The sequence below is a fragment of the Podarcis tiliguerta genome (genome assembly GCF_965153285.1).
Source record: "Podarcis tiliguerta genome assembly, chromosome: 12".
Taxonomy (NCBI): domain Eukaryota; kingdom Metazoa; phylum Chordata; class Lepidosauria; order Squamata; family Lacertidae; genus Podarcis; species Podarcis tiliguerta.
This window is the reverse complement of record NC_139545.1, coordinates 42,264,710-42,287,381: the sequence shown is the minus strand read 5'-3', so window position 1 is coordinate 42,287,381 and position 22,672 is coordinate 42,264,710. Positions and strand designations below refer to the sequence as shown.

Here is a 22,672-nt window from a genome sequence, read left to right as displayed (position 1 = left end):
ATGCTGACTGGAGAGAGCATGTGGTAGCATCCCCACTCCCCCAAGTTCCTTAATCTTAAATGCATATCAAAGCTTTTCCAGCAAAAACTCAATTGCACGAGCTTGTTTTGTAATATTTCACATGCTGACTTCCTTGCCTTCCCCCAGCCTGCTGCGTCTTTGCTTGGTTATGCATCATTCCCCATTTGGTTCTCCTGCCTCGTGTTGTCAGACCCTTCAGTTTCTTGTTCTTGCAGCTTTCTGTGTTATTGTACCACACATATGGTCTCTCTTGTGCTGTTAGTCGTGAGTTCAGTGAGTGCTGCTGTCACAAAGTTGACAGCAGAAGAAGGTAAAACTAAAAAAGGAAGGATAATGTGGCGAGAATGGGTGAAATACAAAAATGAAATGAGAGTTCCAACTTTGAAGCACAAAATATCAAAGTATTTGCAGCCTGAAGTTAAAAAAAAAAAAAAAGACTACAAAATGACTAGTTAGAAAGAGAAGCCATTGCTATCAAAGTCAATTTTTCCAGCTATCTTAGTGCCTTCCCACTCCCAAACTAACTTATTGTGTCAGATTTAGATACTTTTCCTCACGGAAGTTCTTGCATTGGATGAGTCTGCATTTTCCAAGAACTTAAAATAGCAATTACTTGACACACAAATTGGGATACTGAAGGCATTATGGGATATATTTTGGACAATACCTTCTTGATTGAGAATACCAAGCTGTATCACTGAAATGCAGGAGCTTTCATGAAGTACTTTGAGTAATTTAAAAAGTAGCAAAGGCTCACTCTACACACAGAGAGAGACACAGACACAAATACACACACACACACACACACACACACACACTGTCCCATTTAGTGAACCCTATTCATTTTCTCTCCTGTAGCAAGACTGCATATAATTGCCTCTAACACTAATTATTTAACTTTGCTTAACTCTGGGTTTCTTGGATAGAAGTAAGGGAAGTTTTCAAAACCATGGAACAGAACCCTTCTGGAATTGGACCTCAGATGACCCCAGAGAGTTTGCCCTGTGCTTTTGCATGTATATGGCTGGCCTATTACATCTGGCCAACTCAAAAGTGAGAAATGCAGCTGGTTTCTCTGGACTTTGGCTGGCTGGTTACCTGCCTATCCCATCTTTAGGTACTCTAGGCGCCTGCTACCTCCCAAGCTGTAGGAAGCTGGACCTTGCCAATACCCAGACCTATGTGCCTGAAAACTGTAAATGAAAAATAAATAAACATAGGAAGCTTTTGGCATCAAGGAGAACAGTGTATCGATAAGATCTTAATGTCACCTGCCATGTGAAAATATTTTATTTGTCCATCCCTAATTAAGAAAGTACAGTACAATAAGTTACTCTCTTGATGAATGCATTCTGTGGTGTCCCAGCTGGGATTCCATTGGCTACTAAACTATACTAGAAAAGTGTAGCCAGCAACTTCCTGCTCTCATGTTGAGTTGGCTTCATGGATTCCCATATGGCAGTTCAAAATCTCTATTATATACTCCTATCCAAAACTGAGCAGATGCACCTTCTGCTAAGCATGGTGATTATTTTGATATGAAAGAGATTGACTGCAATATGAAAACCAGTAATTTGTCATTACATTTCTGTTTCTGAGGATAATTATCTTAATCTTGTTACAGTGCATAGAAATAAATTGTTAATTATGATATGAGAAACATCTGCCAATTAACCTTTGCCCCTTCTTCTCAAAAGTCAATAGCACTAGGCTAGCATTGTGCATTTTGAGTTATTTTTCCCTCCCTGTTTTTCCTCCCTTATCCCAAATCTGACAGCAATCTTTGTGTTAGCGTCACCCGTGGGGACTTAAGAGTGCATTTGCCCACCTTGCTTGATTTCCTTGATAGAGTCTAAATGGCTCCTTGGAAATGTGTTTGAATAAAATAAATGCAAGGAGAATAGCACTTCAATTTGCATGAAGGTTTTTTAAAAAACAAAAGTCTCTTTCATGCATGAATCAGGTGAAAAGAGATCTCATGTAGAAAGGGGTTGTAGGAGCCATGCTGCGTACCTTGTCCTCAAGGTCAAGTGACAACTTAGTCTTGTCCTTGACATCCATCCATTGGGCATGGATGTCTGTAAAGGAAATCCTGTATGTCTCAAGGCAATATATAGACATACCATAAAACAGTTTAAAAATTCAAAACAATCCAAGCCCAACTGAAAATAGGTTATTAAAAATGCAAAATGAACACCAAAGGCCAAGACCTTTTCATTTAGCTGGAAAAACTTGTATAGATCTCTGTGTGTATGTTCCGTGTGCACAGCTTGGGGGGTTGTGTTGTTGTTGTCATATCAACCTGTTTATAAATTCTTACAAATTATCTGGAACCCTTCACAATTTGGGTTCCAGCTCACATGGTAAGCCTGTGAGCATAGAAGTCTACATACATAGTCTTTTTCCTAGAAACATCCACACTTACTGCGTGACACTTGGGACCAGGGTTAGAGGTCCTCCTCCCCTGGTTCTGCTGCTGTTGCGCTGCTAGGGACTAAAGCACAGTTCGGCACATACTTTGTCTTCCTCAGGCAAACCACAGGTGGTAAACCAAGAACAAACCATGGTTATAATTCATGATCTGTCTGGAATGAGGCAAACCACAAGCATGAGATTGGATGTCATGCTAAGCCAAATCATGGCTTAGTCACAGCAGAAAGAAGAGGAGCCAAGTGGCTGTGATCTCTCTGGGAACTTGCACATTTCCTTGTGTGCTCTAAGACCAGCTGGTTGTGAGGCATTTGGGAAGCTCTGTGCAGAGGACCAAGCACCCCTTTGAACTATCTCCCCCTATTCCCTAGGCTAGCTTTGACAGATGTCAGTCAACTGACATCGTTGAGCTGTCAAGTGGGGGGTATCCCACATTCCTCTCAAAGTTCACCCGTGTGGTGTCATTGGGGCAGTTCTGACCTGCAAGGACAAAAAGATTCCACACACCTCCTTTAAGTCATGGTTAGGCCTGGTGTTACATGTGAAGTGTGTCTATGGGAAATTGTAAATTCAATCATAGGCATGTCAGTGATGAGCAGCCATATACTGAGAGCTTCCTTAAGCCTGAAACTATCTCTGGACCACAGAGGGTTGAGGATGCACACCAAGGACAGCGATGTTTCAGGGGTTAAACATTATTTGTTTCCACTCTTGGATACTTCACAAAATCGCCTCATAAACTGGTTTTCTTTTTCTTTTCTTTTCTTTTCTTCACATGCTGGGAGTTTCTTATTTGCAGCTCTATAGACTCCTACCCATGACTGATTCACCATATGGTATACTGGGCCCCTTGAATGAGAAGTGGATGATGCAATATATTTCTCTTTTCGTGCACAATTAATAACTGGGTCAAGATTTTTTCCCCCTAACTAAATAGCATTTATAAACTGTCTTTTCAACAATGTCCTCTGGGCAGTTCACAAAAATGTGCATATCATATTTTGAAAATATATGCTTTTATACATGCAGTATAAGGTGTTTCACCTCTTTTGGAACACATGTGGTCAGATTATGCAACATAGAATCAGGGCTCTGTCTAGTCTACTGTCCTGTTCCTAGTAGAGACTTCCTAGCTAAGTGCTTCCATAAAGCTCACAACAGCACATGAAGGCAACAGTCCTACCCTCTTGTTTAGCTTCCTTTACACACCCCAAACTACTGGTATCTAGAAAAATGCAATCTCTGAACCTACTGGTCCTGTTTTAGGTATCATGACTTACACACATTGGTAGACCTATACTCCATGAATTTGTCCAATTCCATCTTAAAAGTCCTAAGGCTGTGACCAGCACCAAAGCTAGGGCATAGGAAATCCCTTTGGAGCAACTTTCCCCAGATGTAGAGCCTCAGATGTTGGACTACAAAATCCATCTTCCCCAGCCAGCCTGGCCTGTTGTCAGGGATGATGGGGGTTGTAGTCCAACAATATATGACTGGACAAGGCTGCTTAAGGTAGAAGATGTTATTAAACCTCAATCAGTTTTTTAAAAATGGGACTCTAAGGAAACGAGTATTTTTTGGAAAGTTTTTAGGGGCTCCTCAGTAGGATGATGACTTTCCTCTTAATAACTTTCCTATCTCTACTGATTTTTTCCCGGCAGTGCTCAGGCTGCAGGCAATTGGATATGTTCTAGGGTAAACTACATGACCAATGATGAGGTTCAACAGGACTGGCCAGCATGTCATACGAATTAACCTAAAACATGCCCCAGTATCATCTTATGGCAGAGGAGTCGAAGTTGCTCAGGCAAATAAATGTGGAGAACGGTCACCAAAGATCAAAGAGTTGACAGTGACTGACTGAAATGCATGCGCCTCAATTGGTTAGATCCTGGAATTTGTACTTTAGCACGAAGTGATTTATTTTGCTTACTAACCCAAAGAGTTTTGTAAGATACCCACTTGCAAACACTGTATACGTAACGGTTGGGACTTTGATAAATACTTTCCCTAGTATATGATTGTATCATTTGGAGAGGAATTCTTATTAGCAGATGGGGAGAGGTTTGATACTGATGAGGTTGACAGTATTATTCTCTGCGTTGATTGGGAGTATTGTGAACACTGCTTATTATTTCTTGTGACTTTTAGTGAGATAAAGAAAAATGCAGCCTTTTGTCTTCCAATAATGTGAGACTGGTCACGTTAAACATGAGGGTGATTGCCTTTGGTTTCATATCCATTTGGGGGCTGTTTTGCATGGTTTCAGATTACATTTTTAATAAAGATGCAATCTGAAGAAAAAAATTAAGAGAAGGAGAGGGAGAGAGAATATGCAATCCACCCCAGGGTACTGCTGTGTTTAGTTTATTTTACCAGAGTAGGCAAGCTGTTTCTAAATGGCTTATTGGGAATAATAATGCCTGGAGCTAAAGCAATAATCCATAGGGAATCATTTTATCTAACACACATAATCTCTTTCTCTGCCTAATTTGAATCTCTATGGATGTTGGAAATTAATCTGTTGAATTTTGGTGGTGTCCTTTACTGGTAGTTATTCCATATCAGTATATGAAATATATGTACCTTGATGTGCAAAGTTAAGCTGTTTCATAAATTTGTACTTGGTACTTTGTCCATGATTGTTGAATGTATGTGCTAGTTCCAAACTTAGTTTTAATATTTACAAACATGAAACCAATTGTGTTCAGTGTGGCTTATTACCAGACAATGCTTTTTGGGTTAAAAAAGAGAGAGCGAGAGATACAAGCACTCATATCTTGATAAAAGTTCTGTGGGTGCCAGTACAAAATCACTACCATAGCATCACAAAAAGAGGTAATGATACCCTATACTAATGAGCTTATATGTGAAGTTTGCCTGCCTCCTAAGCCTTCTCTTTGCTATATCTTGGTCTTTGTTGCCCCTTTAGAGTTGCTAGGTGACAACAGAAGTCAAAACTTCTCAAGTTCCTCTTCTTTAATTAAAGGTATAGCAGCCCTGGATACAGGGTCTAGACCAGGGATGTCCAACAAGGCGATTGTGGGGTGTCCCTGGTTGATCCTGGTCGATTGCATGATCTTGGTTGATCACCCAAAGTTTTTGGGGTCTTCCTTCCCCCAAAAACCTCAACAACTTTGGTCAATACAATGGGTAGATCACTGCCAGTTTTTTGTGTTTTTTTAGTGGGAATAGATCACAGTCTAGTTGGACACCCCTGGTCTAGACCCTAGGTGGATAACCTGTGGACCACAGGCAATGCTTCCTCTTGTGCCAAGCGGCCTGCTAGTTGCTGCCTGCTGCTATGGCTGAAATTACACGTTCTTGGGCTATCAAAATGGCACCCACTGTTGAATTTGCTACGCCACTGCTGCCAGTTATTTTCTTCCTCTGTACCATTGCTTCAGCCATCTTACTATTTGGTATCTATCTCTTTTAGGTTCCTTGGCCCTCAGCCTGCTCCACAAAACTTACCCCAGTCCATAAGACCTGAGTATAGTATTAACACCATCTAAAACTGACAGTTATCTCTTTTTAAATGTATTTTATTTTTGCATTTTTAATTTTACAAGCAATAACAACAAAAAAGAAACAAAATGCAGACATCATATCCCCTTTGAGTGCCCCAGTGGCACTGTGGGTTAAACCACAAAGCCTAGGACTTGCTGATCAGAAGGTCGGCGGTTCGAATCACCGCAACGGGGTGAGCTCCCGTTGCTCGGTCCCTGCTCCTGCCAACCTAGCAGTTCGAAAGCATGTCAAAGTGCAAGTAGATAAATAGGTACCACTTCAGCGGGAAGGTAAACGGCGTTTCCATGCACTGCTCTGGTTCGCCAGAAGCAGCTTAGTCATGTTGGCCACATGACCCGGAAGCTGTACGCCGCCTCCCTCGGCCAATAAAGCGAGATGAGCACCGCAACCCCAGAGTCGGTCACGACTGGACCTAATGGTCAGGGGTCCCTTTACCCTTTACCTTATGTTTTAATTTGCATTCTGCATCTCATCACAAACTCCAGTTATAAGTCCTTAATCAATCCATAGTTCAAATTTTTACTACAAGTTTTCTATTAAACCTGCTAATGAATGTAGTTGTTTACAATAATTTTTCAAAAAACGTTGTGTACTTCCCCCATTCTTTATTCAGATTTGACTCTTCCTGGCTCCTAATTCTTCCTGTAAGTTTTGCCACTTAAGCATATTTCATTAATTTTATCTGCTACTCTTCCTTGGTTGAAACTGTATTTTCTTTCCATCTCTGGACCAGCAATATTTGGGCAGCTGTGGTCATGTACATAAACAATTTCGTCGGGTCCTTCAGGATATCTGTATCTAAAATACCTAAAAGAAAAGCTTCTGGTTTCTTAGAAAAGGTTATTTTCAACATTTTTTTCCAACTTATTATATATCATTTCCCCAAAAGCTTTTACCACCTTACATGACCACCATATATAATTAAAGGTGCCCTCTTTCTCTTCACATTTCCAGCACAGAGTTTGATTTCACACATTTTAGCTAATTTACTAGGAGTAAAATACCAGCAGTACATCATTTTCATATAGTTTTCTTTTGAAGTATAACATACTGTGTATTCCAGATCTATATTCCATAATATCTCCCATGCTGCTAACTCAATATTACAACCAAAATCCCTCGCCCAGTGTATCATCACTGATTTGCCAATCAAGTAGGAGTTTATGCATTTTAGGAATTAATTTGTTTTTATTTTCTAGCAACTCTTCTTCAGATTGAAGGGTTTTATTTGAATAAACTTTCTTTTTAACCAACTTAAATACTTCATTAAGCTGGTGATATTTCAGCCAATCAGTTACTAGTCCTCTTATCTCTTTGAACCTCCTTAGTCTGAAATCTTGATCTACTTCTGTTAACAAGACAGTTATCTCTTCCTTTGTGGAAGCTGTTGTGGAAACATTCTCACAGCTTTGTTCACTAAGCAGATGGATGATGGTAGCATTCCATCCCACCTGAGTGCAGTACAGTAGGCCCACAATTTACACTCATTTAAGTTATGTGCATTTGGCTTCACACACTTAGCAAATTAAAAATAAATTAATAAAATGGGGAAAGGGGGCAGGCATCTGGGGAAAAAGACTTTGGCAACCCTACTGGCCATTGTGTTTTGACTATACACAATTTTTGCTTTAGGCGCAGTCCCTGGAATGTAAGCCCCATGTAATTTGCAAGCTTTTTGTACAATATGCAGATGCTACTAAGATGGGAGCTGTAACAGCTGTTTCAGGCCTTTAATTTGGATGCTGCTCTAGCATATTAAATAGTGTCTCAGTGATAAGATTAAAACTAAAACAGACTCTCCCAGTCTACCATGGAATCTCAAACAAGCCTCCACATATACTGTATTTTTCGCTCTATAACACGCACCCGACCATAACACGCACATAGTTTTTAGAGGAGGAAAACAAGAAAAAAAATATTCTAAACGAAACAGTGGATGTATGCTTTTTGTGGTTCATGCTGTGGCCACAGACATGTGATCTGACGGTGGGTTTGGGGTAGCCCAATGCAAAAATCCTGAGGATCCATGTGAATCCATGCTTTGTAACCACGTTTTTGCACCACTGCGGCCCCAGGCAACAGTGGGTGCGTGATTTTTTTGGTGCAAGCTGTAGCCATGGACATGCTATGTGATCTGATGGTGAATTTGGGGTGACCCAGTGCAAAAATTCTGAGGATCCATGTGGATCCGTGCTTTGTAACCACGTTTTAAGTGGGGATGGAAGGAAAAGCACTCAAGGGACAAGGAACACGCATGGGGTGGGTGGAGAAGGATGCTGTTAATAATACAGAAGAGGGGTATAAGAGGAGAAGCTCCTCTCCTCTCCCGCTTGGCTCCTTTAAAGGCTCTGCTTCTCTCCTTCCTCCCCAGCTCACTGAAAAACTTTGCTGCTATTTAGCCAGCTGAGTGGGGAGGAGAGAGGGACAGAGACCCTGCTTGCTTTAAAGGAGCCAACTGGACAGAAGCCGCTTACACTCATGTAAGCAGCTCCTCTCCTCTCCCACTTTGCTCCTTTAAAGCAAGCAGGGTCTCTGTCCCTCTCTCCTCCCCACTCAGCGGCTCTTCTCCCGCTTTGCTGTTTCAAAGCGAGCCACGGAGGAGGGAAGGAAGGGGAACCATGGATCCTCTGCTCACGACTGCAGCAGATCCCCCTGTCATCCGTAGGCATTCGCTCCATAACATGCAGAGACATTTCCCCTTACTTTCTAGGAGGAAAAAAGTGAGTGTTATGGTGCAAAAAATACGGTAGTTTCTGAAATTCTGCAGCTACTGTTAGATTTGTACTAATGTAGAGCCTTTGCCAGATGTGACATATTAACTTAGCTAATAAGAATAATGAGCCTCCGTCTATATGTGCAAATAAGATTAATTAATGTTTACCCTAACATGTGGCAGAAATTAGAATATTTCGCTTGGGAACAGCTGAAGAGAAGAGAGCAATGAGTCTTCTTTGTAGCTGTGATCAGCTGTATATGGTTTTCTAGTTATGCAGTGGGCACTCATGGTAGCACCAACTAAATCAAAACTATGATCACAGTTTGCCCATGAGGCTCTTTGGGCAGAATGTTTTGATCTACTAAAGGAAAACAGAAACTGTCTCAGTGAGCGGGCAAATTGCGTTAGTGCCCCAGTGTTTGAGGTTGAATGACTTAAGTTTAGTAGTTTTCAGTAGCTGTACCCAGAAAGAAGTTAAATGTGAAACTGTGAAGGAATGAATTTGGCTTACCCCAGCAAGCATGGTGAATTGTTAGGAATGATGGGACTTGTAGTTCAGCAGCATCTGGAGAACCAGAAGTTCCCCACCCCCAACACAAAACATATTTCAGGTAACCAGATCCCAATGGCCTTCAAGTAAAGCCCCAGCAATGCTCCTGAGTGCTAATGTAGCTGATAAAGAACTGATGTTTGAGACGCTCAGTCCCAATGAATGCAGCTCTATTTTGTTCCAGTCAGAGTTGCTGGATCAATTTCAAAGGAAGCTCCAAGTACAACATGTTTCAATAGTTTAAATCGGAGGTTAGATGATATTATTATTATTATTAAAAATATTTTTTATTTCATTATTCACCTGCTGTTTAACCTATAAATTGCAGTTATATTCAAATAAATGTGCAATTACAAACACTTCATCTTTGTATCTATTTGAGTTACACTCTAGGCCATCAAAGATTTACTCAGAATATAAGAAACAAAGTCTGCAGCTCACTGCTAGACGGAGAGGCCAATCTTTAACACGTCCTTATAACAACACACTTGGACCATAATAACCTCAGCATGCAGGTGCAATGGTGGGGAAAACTTCACCTATTAATTTTCTGCCCAGAGAATAGTCTGAATGTGACACAGTTCCACTGCTGGTCTAGCTTTGAGCACAGCCTGGGGCCAGCTAGGTAAAAGAATAAGGTAGCAACATAACAAATAAGTCACATGAGTCCAGCTAGAAAATCTTTTGAGTACTATACATTCTCTTTGCCTTTCTGATACAGGGTTTTGGGTATAGATTTCACAGGAAAGTTCCAAATCTCTCTGTGTTTAGTTATTGGAAATATTTTACTCCAATCTTACAACAATAACAAAATAGAACTGTTAGGAACATTATAAATTTGGCCAGAGAAGTGGGTTCTACAAAGCAAAATACCTTAACTGTCAAATGCCAGGGTAAGGAGGTATGTATTCAACATATGAGAAAAGCTATACAACAAAGATGCTAGACACATCTGTTTGGGGGTAGGGAGTTCAGATTCTACACACACAGTCTTGTTTCTGCTGCCCCATTTTGGACTGCTCCTAATTTTGTATAACTTAACCTGAGCTAAATGCACGCACACATTTACTGTTGGCTTTGGTTTATTCTCCTGCTTTTATTTTTCAATTCTTTTGTAACTTCTTATCTATGTGTCCCATTTCTGTGTGTTTCCATGCAATTAATTTTTTATTTCACTTTATCATATACACTTTCTAAACAGGTGTCCTTTACTTAAAGATAGGCACCATACCACAGTCAGCAATTTTTTCATGAGTTTGGTTAGCTTGATTTTTTTTTTAATTTCTGCTTAATTTCTGCTCCCTCAGTTTATTTCCTGACTGTTACTAATTGCTGCTGTCCAAACATGAGCCCCTTATCTACAGTTTTCTATCTGGCCTTGCCTTACTTTCCTTTCCCTTAGATGTACAATATCCTTAAGTTCTTTGATAATTTTGGTCTCTCTTCCGTCATGATTTTTCACAAATCCCTTTGGCCTGTGTTATTTTACACCTTAGGTGCTTACTGTCAATTGAACATTCTTCTTGATTTGTTTGGAGGGAGGTAAACAACACTGGCTATTTAATGAGCATTCTCTGTGTGTAGTGAGGGTAGACAACAGTATGTGTAAGCACGTGTTATTCCATACTTTGCTCTGGCTTTTCCCATCACATAACATAAAAGTCCAGTCTTTTGGGGAAGTGGATATGGTGTGCAACTAGAATTATGCAATGTGATTTTGCTGTTATGTCTTTGAACCCCCCCTGAAAATAGTGACAGTCTGGAAGCACCCAATGTTTCTTTTTCTCTCCATTCAGAAATTGCTTTCTTATTTAGTCTGTGACCATTGTTCCTCCATCAAGGTCTATAGTAACTGTGAATATTTAGCTGCATTACACCCCCCTCAAAAAATAAAACCCCTCTCAAACTGACTGCTACTTTCCCAACATTCATATTTTTGCCCTAGTCTCTCCTCCAAACTTTCTTTCCATCATTTTTCTTTCTGGACATATCCCTTCTTTGTGGCCAAATACAGTCAGCCTCATCTATCTATCTGAACATAATCAGAAATACAGATATGAACACTATATATTTTCTGATCGTGTTATTTGCTTTTCTTTTTACCTGAAATGTATTCTGGTAAGATCAAACTAATACCATAACTTGCATGGACTCTTTTCTGTGTGTTCCATGAATCAACTACTCACTTCACTTTCGTTTTGTTTTTCCCTTCTCCTTTTTCTTCCAACAAATGTTAACACTGAGTGGAATGCTCTCTGTCTTCAATGTTCCTTCTCTATGTGCCTGCACACCTAGTACTGTTGCATGTTCTTCGCACACCTTTTCCCCCCTAAACAACAACAACAACAAAAATTCAAAATGTCCATTTTCCAAGAAGGGTTTCGGGGCCAGGGTGAATCTGTGCAGCAACATATTCCCTTTACTTGGAGTGTGATAAGTGACAGACAGCTATTATTGGTTTCAGATGCACAGTACTTTTAGCCTGTTGCAAGGTGGCTTTGCAATCATTTCAAGATTCTGTTGGAATTTAGTTTTGGGAATGAGAGCGTAGCACATTGGGCTGCTCCATCATCATGCATCAAGACAAGAGTAAGGATGTGTTTACTGAGCACATTGGGGCTGTGATGCCAATACTTTCAGTCACCTGACTGGGAACCATGTGCAATTCTGCACTGAGATTACTGTAGAAACTTTTAACTTGTAATAGAAAAATCTGTTGTGTGACTCTCTTATAATGGCCTTTTAATCTTCACATTCCAAAATTTATGGCTGGTCCTTTATGTTCTGTCATCAGCTAACATTTGGAAATACTGGCTGCCAGTTCTTCTTTGCAAAGCAAAGAACACAATTTTCAGTTCCCTCCCCATTAGAAATTACTGTGTCTTCGCCTATTTGTCTTCCGAACTTCAGCTAGTGGAGGTGCCATATCCATTTTGGGTACATTTCTTGGCTTCTTGTTTCTACGGACAGACTTAGAATGAGAATGGATTAGGGTGGCCACTTGTACATCACAAAAGAGGAGAGAAAGAAGACAAAGATTTGCATAAAATATGCATATGCTAACAGGTTTATAGATGCAAGGTTGTGAGCAGCTGACCTGTGTGCCTGCTTAGTCAGATGCCCAGATAGGCAACTTTAAGGCCCCTGTTGCTCTCCCTTCATTTTTAAACCAGACTTTGTCTGGACAGCTCTTCAGATAGACAAACCCCATCAAGCAGAGGACTCTTCTCAAATCTCTTCAAATAGAGGACTGTGTTCTTAAAGTTGGACTTGGACACATAGGATCATAGAATGGCCTGTCTAGAAAGACATACAGGAGGCAAAGCTAGCAAGAGCTGAAAATATACCTGGGCTTCATTTCAGGTGAGCTGGGGGTGGTTACAAAATTCCTGGAAACAAATGATGGCATGTCACTTACTGTTCACCGATGCTAGGTTTGAATTTGAGGCAAAGAAGTCACCTATGTAGTTTATCACCCATTGCATTTTTATTGCAAATTACATACTTGAGCAGCTTCATTCATTCAACTGAAGTCATTTCAGGTGACCTTTTCTTCAGTACAGCAGCTCTGAACAGAGCATTGTGAAGTTGCTAATTGTTTTGGACATGGTATGCAAGAACTCTTGAGGGAGTTGAGCCTTGTTGTTCAACGATTACAGCACACAAATTGACTTGGGTGTTTTATTTCTGTGGTGACGGGGGCATGCAAAGCAATAAATTTCTTTCGCGGATCATCTAATCATGAAAATAATGTTGAGGTATTTTGATTGACGTGTTGAAGCTGTTAATTTGGAGCATATCAAGATCAAATGGAAGTTATTGCAATTAGTCAGTGATTGTGTTATATTTTCAGTTTCAGTTTTTAAATGCCACATTTTACATATTTCCCCTTGCATTTTAAAGCCATAATTCATGATCATGGGATGTTGGTGACACTGTTGTGTTTCACATGGTCAGTGTTTCCTTCTTTCTCAAAATAAGAGTCTGCTTTAAGTTTTGGAGTATTCAGTCTCAGTATTTTATACTGCCAGTAATTACCATAAGTGGTGGTTTGTGCCTGTTGGGCATAACCTGTAAGGCACTAACCCAGTGCAGCCTTCAGCTACCTGGTACCATCCAGATGTTTTAGACCACAGCTGCCATTTGCACCAGCCAGCATATGCTGAAGTCCATTAAAGTAAGTTCAGCTAATACTATGTAACCCAGTGCTGCTTATTTATCCTGGAGGAGTTCTCTCAACCAGAAGTCTTCCCCAGACCTACTTCTGGAGATACGGTAATTTCTTAACTAGAGATATGAAGGACTATACCTAAAAACCATTTCTCTCCCAGTGGCTTCTGCCCCCAAATAACATTGCTGTCAGTGTAAACTATAGTGCAGCATAACATCTGCACCAGTGCTAATGCTTAAAGGTAAAGGTAAAGGTACCCCTGCCCGTACGGGCCAGTCTTGCCAGACTCTAGGGTTGTGCGCTCATCTCACTCTATAGGCCGGGAGCCAGCGCTGTCCACAGACACTTCCAGATCATGTGGCCAGTGTGACAAGCTGCATCTGGCAAGCCAGCGCAGCACACAGAATGCTGTTTACCTTCCCGCCAGTAAGCGGTCCCAATTTATCTACTTGCACCCGGTGGTGCTTTCAAACTGCTAGGTTGGCAGGCGCTGGGACTGAAAGACGGGAGCGCACCCTGTCGCGGGGATTCGAAAGTGCTAATGCTTACCATGCTTAATTTTTAACTGCTGCTTGAAGTTAGTTTCATAACACTGCCTGAAGCTAGCCATGTTTTACATTAGCTTTGATAACAGTGGTAACTCAACTGGGATGTGAAGGATGGAGAGAATTCACATAAGTTTGGATTGTCTCAGGAAATACTCGCATCATTGGGAAATCATTGCTTACTGGCATACACAAATAGCTGATAGAAATTGCTGGGAAACTTTAGTTCTTGACCCAGGAAGTACAACTGTTACAACTTCTATGATGTATGAATGACAATTGCATTAGCACTATGGGCACCTACTTATTGTTAATGAAGGACTTTGTGGCCAGACATGTTTTATCCAACTTGGATAAATGAATATTTGTTGGGAGTTCTTTGATTATACTCTTAAGTGCTGATTCAGTTCCAAATTGAGATTAGGTCGTCCCCCCTCATCACTATTCTATTCTTTAGAGATTTTCTCTTGTCATTAAGTACTGTGGATGCTGCTACTCTTAGTGTACTATTTCTTCTTCTGCTCCCCAGAAAGACGTATTGGGAAATAACTGGGGAGTACTAGTTAATTCTGAAGTCCCACATGTGTGGGAAACTGCAAAAGAAAAATGACTGACTGTCTGAATTCAAAAAGTGCATGGGGCTTGACTCACTCAGTAGCCCTTAAAGCCCACAGCAGAGTTTAAAACAGAGATATATGCAGCATTTGCAAAACATAGGAAATATAGGTTGTTAGATCTTTGAATGACCCAGTATTGTTGTTGGCATCTGTCTGTCTTGAGACAATAGAGTGCACATCCGGAGGTGATGTCAAACCTCTGCATTAGCAGCACCAAAGTGACCTCCCTGGGGCGCAAGCCTGGGCTGTGTATATGGAGGTCCTGGGCTGCTCAGACAACAAAACCCCTGTCTCAGCCTTGCTGATGTGGTCCAGAGGAAAGCAGAACAATATGTTTGGTACCAGCTCGGCATCAGGAGTTGCCAGAAAGATGTGTACAAGGAACTATTCAACTATCGTAGGACTCCACTCTGGATTTGTGTAGGGTTTACTTTATTCTCCTGAAGATATCCCACAAGGCAGCACAGGTTTATGTTCAGAGTTTTCCTTCTGCTAGATGGGCTACCTTCCCAGTCTAACAAGCCCTGTTTGCCGATCACTTCCCTCTACAGCACACACAGAATCCTCCTTCTTGACCGTTGGATCCACTATTGGTCTAGTCTGCTCAATCTGCCAGAGCCTGTCTTTGTGTTTGGGGGAGGTCCCTAACTCACCAAGGGTTTGAGACCCAAAGGTTATCCTCACCTGGTTTAACTGGCCAGTTGAAGCTGTCCTAGGGTGTGGCTACTGTTGTATGCAGACAGTTTCTAGGAGCCACAGGTGAGAGCTGAGTGCAGGGTGGGGACCAAAGGTGGACAAACTACAAAGCACAACATGTCCCCCATCAGAGGTATTACCCCTCCCCTTTACAGCTTCTCTAGAAATGTACTGCTTTGTGGTCCTTAACCCCTTCATCTACTTACTAGCATGGTTGTGCATGGTTGGGTTTGACTGAAAAATCTCCCACAAGGCACACTACACTCAATAAATATGGGTAGCATTATGAAGTCTGAATCTACAGTCTCCATCTTCTAGCAGGAGATGGAGCTTCCAGTAGTTAGAGCAGCATACCTAAAGCAAATGGTTATCACAAGTGACCAAGCAAATTTATAATCACAAAATGGCAAGATATAGTTTTTAATTTTAATCTAGCAACAACAACAACAACGTATTTTGTTTCTATCTCTGAATTCTACTAAGCATCAACCACTCACTCTTTTTATGTCAGCAAGCCACCATCATTGCTATTTATTTGGAGTCAGGCAGTGTACTGTGAGCAACAAAGGTAGGAGTGTGAAAGTAGAACAGATGTGAAATGTCGAAGATTTTTTTTTTTTTAGTATTCACAGCTGTGCCCCATATGACTTTTCTGGCACCCAAGAGCAAAGAGGCTTACTGTTACCTGATCTCATCTGTAATGTTTTATATGACGTTTCTTTGAACATTATTAATAATCCCAACTGCAAAAGAAAAATGGAGCACATGACTAATGGGTATTTATCTATTTGCCTGCTGTTTGTATCCTTCTTGCTGCTCAGAATACATAAATATTCAAATGTCATTATTTGGAAGGGCAAATGAACTTGCAACAGAAAATGTGTTGGTTTTTCATGCCGCCAATAATTATTTCCTGTTTGGAAATGGAATGGTTCAAATTTGTATTAATTCAGAAAGTATCGTATTGTATTAATTCAGAATGCATACACACATTCTTTCTCCCTTTTTCTCATTTCTCTCTCTCTCTCTCTCTCTCTCTCTCACACACACACACACACACATGTGCACACATGCACAACAACTGTTACTAGGAATTATTATTTGCCAGATGCACTATTATCACAGATTTCTGCATAGAAGAATTTCAATAGGAATGTTCATGGTATTGTAGTTCTTACATGTTTAAGAAAAATTAATAGCTGTAGTTAGAAGATAATTACAAAGAAGAAATGCTTTTAAATAATGCCATGGCTAATCTTTTCCTGACAGAAAGCAGAAGAGGAAGATCTTGTCCTTACCCCTGATGGCACCAGGGAATTCCTCACCTTTGAAGTTCCCCTTAATGATTCTGGATCAGCTGGGCTTGGTGTTAGTGTGAAAGGTAACCGGTCAAAAGAGAACCATGCAGACCTGGGCATCTTTGTCAAGTCCATTATTAATGGTGGAGCAGCTTCTAAGGTAAGTGGATAAATAAGTAGCATTTTTAAAGGACCTGGTAACTTTCCATTATTTATTTTCTTTAACATGTTTTCCAATTCTTTCCTGATTTTTCCTTTGAATCATAAGTATATTTCATCATTTTATTATATTTTATTGCTATGGAACATCTACAGTTTCCACCTTGATCACCAATAAAACATCAAGACACTATTAAAGAAAATAAAACATTATTCTTTTATGAGCAAAGTTCCAGACCTGCCTACTTATAAAATGGTGTGGTCAATGGGAGATTTTGCAGCCGACCAACAACAACAAGTCTCCTAGGACTCCTGTGGCCCAATCAGGAGGAACATCTACAATCCTGGGTTCAGCATTCTTGGAGGTCTTCTGCCTGACCATGCAGATTTAGCAGCACAACCTATCTGAACCATAGAGTGGTCATTGCCTGTAGCACTCAGCTAGTTACACAATAGACCTGAAAGAGGTGGGAATGAATGATACGAGTCGGACATATGGCAGCGAAGTGAGTACCCTCTCCTTTTTGCCAAGACTAGAGAGACCAACAAGTGTTTTGCTCTTATAGGAACACATGGTGTTGCCTTATATAGAGTTAGACCATTGGTCCTTCTGGCTCAGTAATGTCCATACTGATTGGCAGCAGCTCTCCAGAGTTTCAGACAGAAGACATGCCCAGGGCTACCTGGAGATGCCAAGGATTGAACTTGGATCCTCCTGCAGCCAAAGCAGATGCTCACAGCCTTTCCTCACATGAATTGCATTTGCTTTCAAACTATGGAAGACACCTAATTGGAAAAGAAGTCCATAGTGATGCCAGGGAGAAAGCTCTCTTTCTCCCTTTTCTGGCCCCAGGGACAGAAGAGCCAAAAGTGATGACATACTCCTTGGACTCTAAATAAATAAATAAAATTCCTTGCAGTAGCACCTTAGAGACCAACTCAGTTTGTTATTGGTATGAGCTTTCGTGTGCATGCCAATAACAAATAACCAATACCAATACCAATACCAAACTTAGTTGGTCTCTAAGGTGCTACTGGAAGGAATTATTTTTTATTTTGTTTCAACTATGGTAGACCAACACGGCTACCTACCTGTAACTAGATCCTTGGACTCTGTTATAGATGGGATTATTCACATATAAATGCACGATGCCACCATCTCATAAGAATATTGAATGTTGTAATATGAAGAGAGGAAGGTCCCAATGTTCAGCGGAGCTATGTTAACAATGCTGTATAATTTTATTGTAACTAGTATGGCTTGGGGATTACTTTCAGGGGCTCAGGGAGGAAAGACGGGAACAACTCTTAAAAGCACATTTCACTTAGTATGCTGTTTACATAAACAGATTATGATAATGATGTGAAGTTCAAATATGTATATAATTGGGAGCGATATGTCTGTAGTGATTTCTTCAAAAGTCATTATAGTTGTGTTCGCTTAACCATAAACCCTCAGGATTAAGATTTTTTCTTCCTAGCTAAAAGATGCCGGAAAGGTCCTTTATTTTTTCCTAACGTGAACATTATTCCCTTGCCAGGATGGAAGACTCCGAGTGAATGATCAGCTAATAGCAGTAAATGGAGAATCGTTATTGGGCAAAACGAACCAAGATGCCATGGAAACCCTGCGAAGGTCCATGTCCACAGAGGGAAACAAGCGTGGAATGATTCAGCTCATTGTGGCAAGGCGAATAAGCAAGTGCAATGAGGTAAGAGCTGTGTGCCTTTTATCACTGATAAGATTTTGTTTCATAGGGAAAATTATACGATGGGAGGAAACATGGAAAAGCCCATTCTTAGAAATATAATTATCTGATTATAGTATAATATACCATAACATAATTGCACTCCAGTATCTGTAATTGGGATCATGATGGCATAGAAACAAATAAAATAAATTTGGTCATGTTTCACAGGGACCTTTTCTTCACACATACCTCAATGTAATTAATATGATAACTATTGAAATCTGTATAGTATAGCTTCAATAGCACTTGTATTATACCAGCTACTCTGGCTTCCAGTATGTTTTTCGGTCCAACTGAAAATGCTGGTTTTTAACCTTTAAAGTACTAACCAGTCTGAGCCCAAGTAATCCGACAGGCCACCTACTGCTGAACCATCCCACCCACACTCTGAAATCCCAGTTGGAGGCCCTCTCAGTGTGACTATCTCCTAGGTCTGTGAGGTGGGGTATCATGGGGGAGAGGGCCTTTTCCGCAGAGCCTTTGAAACTCTTTCCCAGTAGAGCTTCAACAGGCAGATACACTTCAGGCCTTTTGGGAGAGACTCATTTCCTTTGATTGGCCTTTGTGCTAGCTGGATGGAGGTTGGAATATTATGTTGTTTCTATTGTGAATCTCATTTAGTCTCACTTTCTGTAATTTTTTTTAAAAGGTTTTTTTTTAAGGTTATATTTCTATAAGCCACTTTGCCTTGAGAAGCAGAGGTGGGCTGGCCACCTTATCTAATGTTTAAAAAGTTGTGAAAAGGTGTCATTTGGCTTAAACTGAGTGGATTTGCGGCTCGTGAATTTCATTAAGGAGTTATCACCCTTTGTTCCATAGTTTAAGTACTTAGAAAATCATTCTGTTTGAAGCCCCCTCTGTTAAGAAAAAAATTTTGGAAGCAGGAATCTTACCTATTTTAAGGGAGGGGGAGATCCGTACCACACATGTACTGTGGTATGAAAACAGAGCTTACCATTTCTGATGTGGTTCTGACACCTTTGATGGCTCTGTTCCATTCCATTTCTGCATTAATATGTGACTCTAAAATAAAAACAGAAACTGTACAAAATTCCTGTTTAACAGGCTGGATCTAGGCACATCAAAGAAGTGTTTGAGTTAAATGTGTTGTAAATTTAAACAGGGAAAACAGGTAGAGAAAAACGGGACTCTGGTGGCACAATGTTATATCGCATATACAACACATATAAATCACCTTTTCTTTACCAGTGTAGCCAAGTCCATAGTTTATAACAAAATATAAATTTAAATATGTGTTTAATCTTGGTAGACACATTTCTAAACTTATTTTATCCTAAACTACTTTTTGGATACCTATTTTGATACATCCCATTTATTTGATACATTGAGTTGAAAATGCATCAGAAAATTTGAAGAAGTGCAAGATATCAAAGCTGTAACGCCATCCTGTATTCTTGAGAACTTTTTCAACTGTTGTTTTTTGGAGCAGAACTGTGTTTTTGCTTTTCCATGCAACTGACGTTGGTTTATGAGGGAAAATCCAAATTCCACACCCTACCAATACCATTTGGACCAACCAAATGGTGCAGAACAGGGGAAAAAAGCTTTTGAGTTCTCCAGAACTATTAATCAGGCTGGATCTTAAGCCATGGAGTCACAGTCTTTAGTTGTAGTATGGAAGGAACTAGCAGACTTCTTTACATTATGTTTCACTAGGTGCTGTGCAGCTTTCAAGTTGCAACTGGGTCTGCCCCTAGTATCTCTGGGGCAAAGAAGCATAGATAAAGTGCATATACATACATTTGCATACATATATTTAAATGTTGTATAAACACCTCTGTTTCTGCAAAACCCTGAATCTGACACTGTAGAATCTTTCTTGTTAAGACTGGGTACAATCCAGGCAAAGCCAAAATTCAGAACCTGGTGTGTGTGTTTGCATTATTGTACACCCTCAGGATAAAAACTTATCTATATACACTATTGTACCGTTAGTGCTCAGGACGATAAGCATAAATACAGATTTAATGTCACATACTCTAGGAAACATGTAGCTGGCAGGTTGTTGCTCAGCTTCCACTTATTCCAGTGCATGGCCTCAATAAAGCATGTTTTAAACAAGTGTGTTGAACTTTGGCCCAGGCAAACAAGGTAGACGCCAGAAAGTCTCAGGGCCTATAAATAAAATGTGTGGCGGAGTTAAGCACATTGAGAAATAGCCTTGTGTATCACTGCACAAGCTGCCTTCTGTTAGAGCTTAATATTAGGGGATAGACAATGTCTGCCTTGCTTTTCTCCAAGCTTTTGTCTGGGAAAATTAAAATATGTTTCTCTTTCACAGAAGTGGTTGCATAAATCCCCCAGATCTCTGTTGTTGAAATGGCTACCTCTGCTGTTCAGGATGTCACTGGTTTGTGTTAGGGCTGGAAAACAGTATTGGTTGGGAAGCTTATCAAGGCATCACAGCTATAACACAATGTGAAAGGTTATGTTCAACTTGTTCACCCTCATAATTGTTTTCTACATCCGATTCCAAAGATTTATAACTTTGTAAGTCTACATTTGAATCATGAGGGATGTTCAGAGAGGTGTTGCTGGAGGTGGAATTTTGATTGGAGAAATCATTGTAGCTGGTAATAAGTTAAAAAATTCCCTTTTCTGTTTTTAACCCAGAGGCCACTTTTTTCTTTGGCTGTTAGAATAATGATAGTACTTCAGACTAATGTGTTCTGGGATTTAAATTGGAGTTTTGTACATTGTCTTGTAATAAAAAAGAAGGTAAAATGTGACTTTTAGCATATTGGGCCACAGAGATTGTATTCATTTTAAATACTCCTAAATTGCCAGACTTCTTTTTTTAAAAAAAAGTTTTTAAGAGCAGTACAAGCCTTTCACTGGCATCGTATTTTAGACCTCAGTGGCCACTGAAAGACTGGGCTCTACTTCAGTTGACCTGAATTATATTTTTTTATTTTTTTACAATTATTTGAGTGAAACAGTAAAAAAGTTTAATTAAAGGGTAGTGTGTGTGCGCGCGTGCATGCGTGCGTATGGCCATGCTTCTTGTGAAAGGGTACAGGGTCTTCAAATTTGGCAGAGGGACCTGCTTCTCTTTCTCTTCGGTTTTTGAGTGTCTGTTCCGAATCTTTCAAAACCAAACATTCCCTGCTTCCCAATGTTCATTACCTACCTTCATGATAACCCTAGACAGATGAAAATTAAAATAATGATGGGAGGAAAACTTAATGTTACCACGTACTGTTTTGGCATCACATTTTTAGATTGTCATTCCCCCCCTAATTTATTAATACACCACCTGGCAATTACCGTATATTGTTGAAATGCCAGTGGTCATTTAACTGTCCCTTTATCATTTGTTAGATAAGGAACGAACAGGTTCTGGTTAGAGCAGGTAGTATTTATCAAGTACCTAGTATTTATCGAGCAGCTTGTTCTTATCTAGATGATGAAGGACCATGTGACAAAGTCCCATTTCTTATTTAAAACACGGCTCTGTCTGCATAAGGACAAAAGTGCCTGTTTTAGTGTGGGCTGCTTTCCTGCTCATGACTGATTTGTGCAATAACATTACAGCTTCTGACCAGCGACTAAGAGTGACGCTATGATAAACTTTTGTTTTGTTGCCAGATGTCATTCTATTCTTGAAAGAGATTAGGGAACAATGGGCACCCTTTTTTATTTTAACTCAGCCCAACCCCCACCTGTTTTGACTGTAGACACATGTATGACATTAAGAAAATAACTGCTGAATAACTTATGGACAGTAAGGAAGGAGTGCATGCTTAAAAGTGCCATAAATTTTTTATAAATGCAATTAAAAGTTGACCACTGAAGGTGGTTGTTGTTGTTGTTTTGGAAGTATCTTAAAAATCCCAAGAGGGCTGTCTGGAATGATGCTAGGGTTAAGCAGGTGGGTAATCACTGGATGGTGGACTAGATGGGCCTTTGCTCTGACTCCTTGGGCAAGACTCTTCTCATGTTCTCCCATCTCAACGTTTCTGTCTGCATGGGGAACAGGGAACATTTCAGGAGATGGTGTATATTCCGCAGGCCTGTTTGTCTCTGGTACATGAAACAGCCCTCAAAGCAAAGTTCAGGAGCCACTAGACCACCTTGTCCCCATCCCCTCCCTTCCTGCCTAAGCTACTCCCTTGGTTTGTAATTAGCCTGCATATGCCTTGTCTAACAGGGAAGTCTATCCTACT

The 22,672-nt window shown here is 40.3% G+C and overlaps 1 protein-coding gene across 8 annotated transcripts in view; it reads left to right on the top strand.

The window, feature by feature from the left end:
* Nucleotides 1–22,672, top strand: part of PARD3 (par-3 family cell polarity regulator) — a 556,151-nt gene that overhangs the window by 355,308 nt on the left and 178,171 nt on the right. For all 8 annotated transcript variants that reach the window (XM_083406076.1, XM_083406075.1, XM_083406072.1 and 5 more), the window contains 2 exons: nucleotides 16,547–16,735; nucleotides 18,276–18,446. In XM_083406076.1, coding sequence (XP_083262202.1) covers nucleotides 16,547–16,735; nucleotides 18,276–18,446 — 360 coding nt within the window. The remainder of the gene's footprint in view (nucleotides 1–16,546; nucleotides 16,736–18,275; nucleotides 18,447–22,672) is intronic.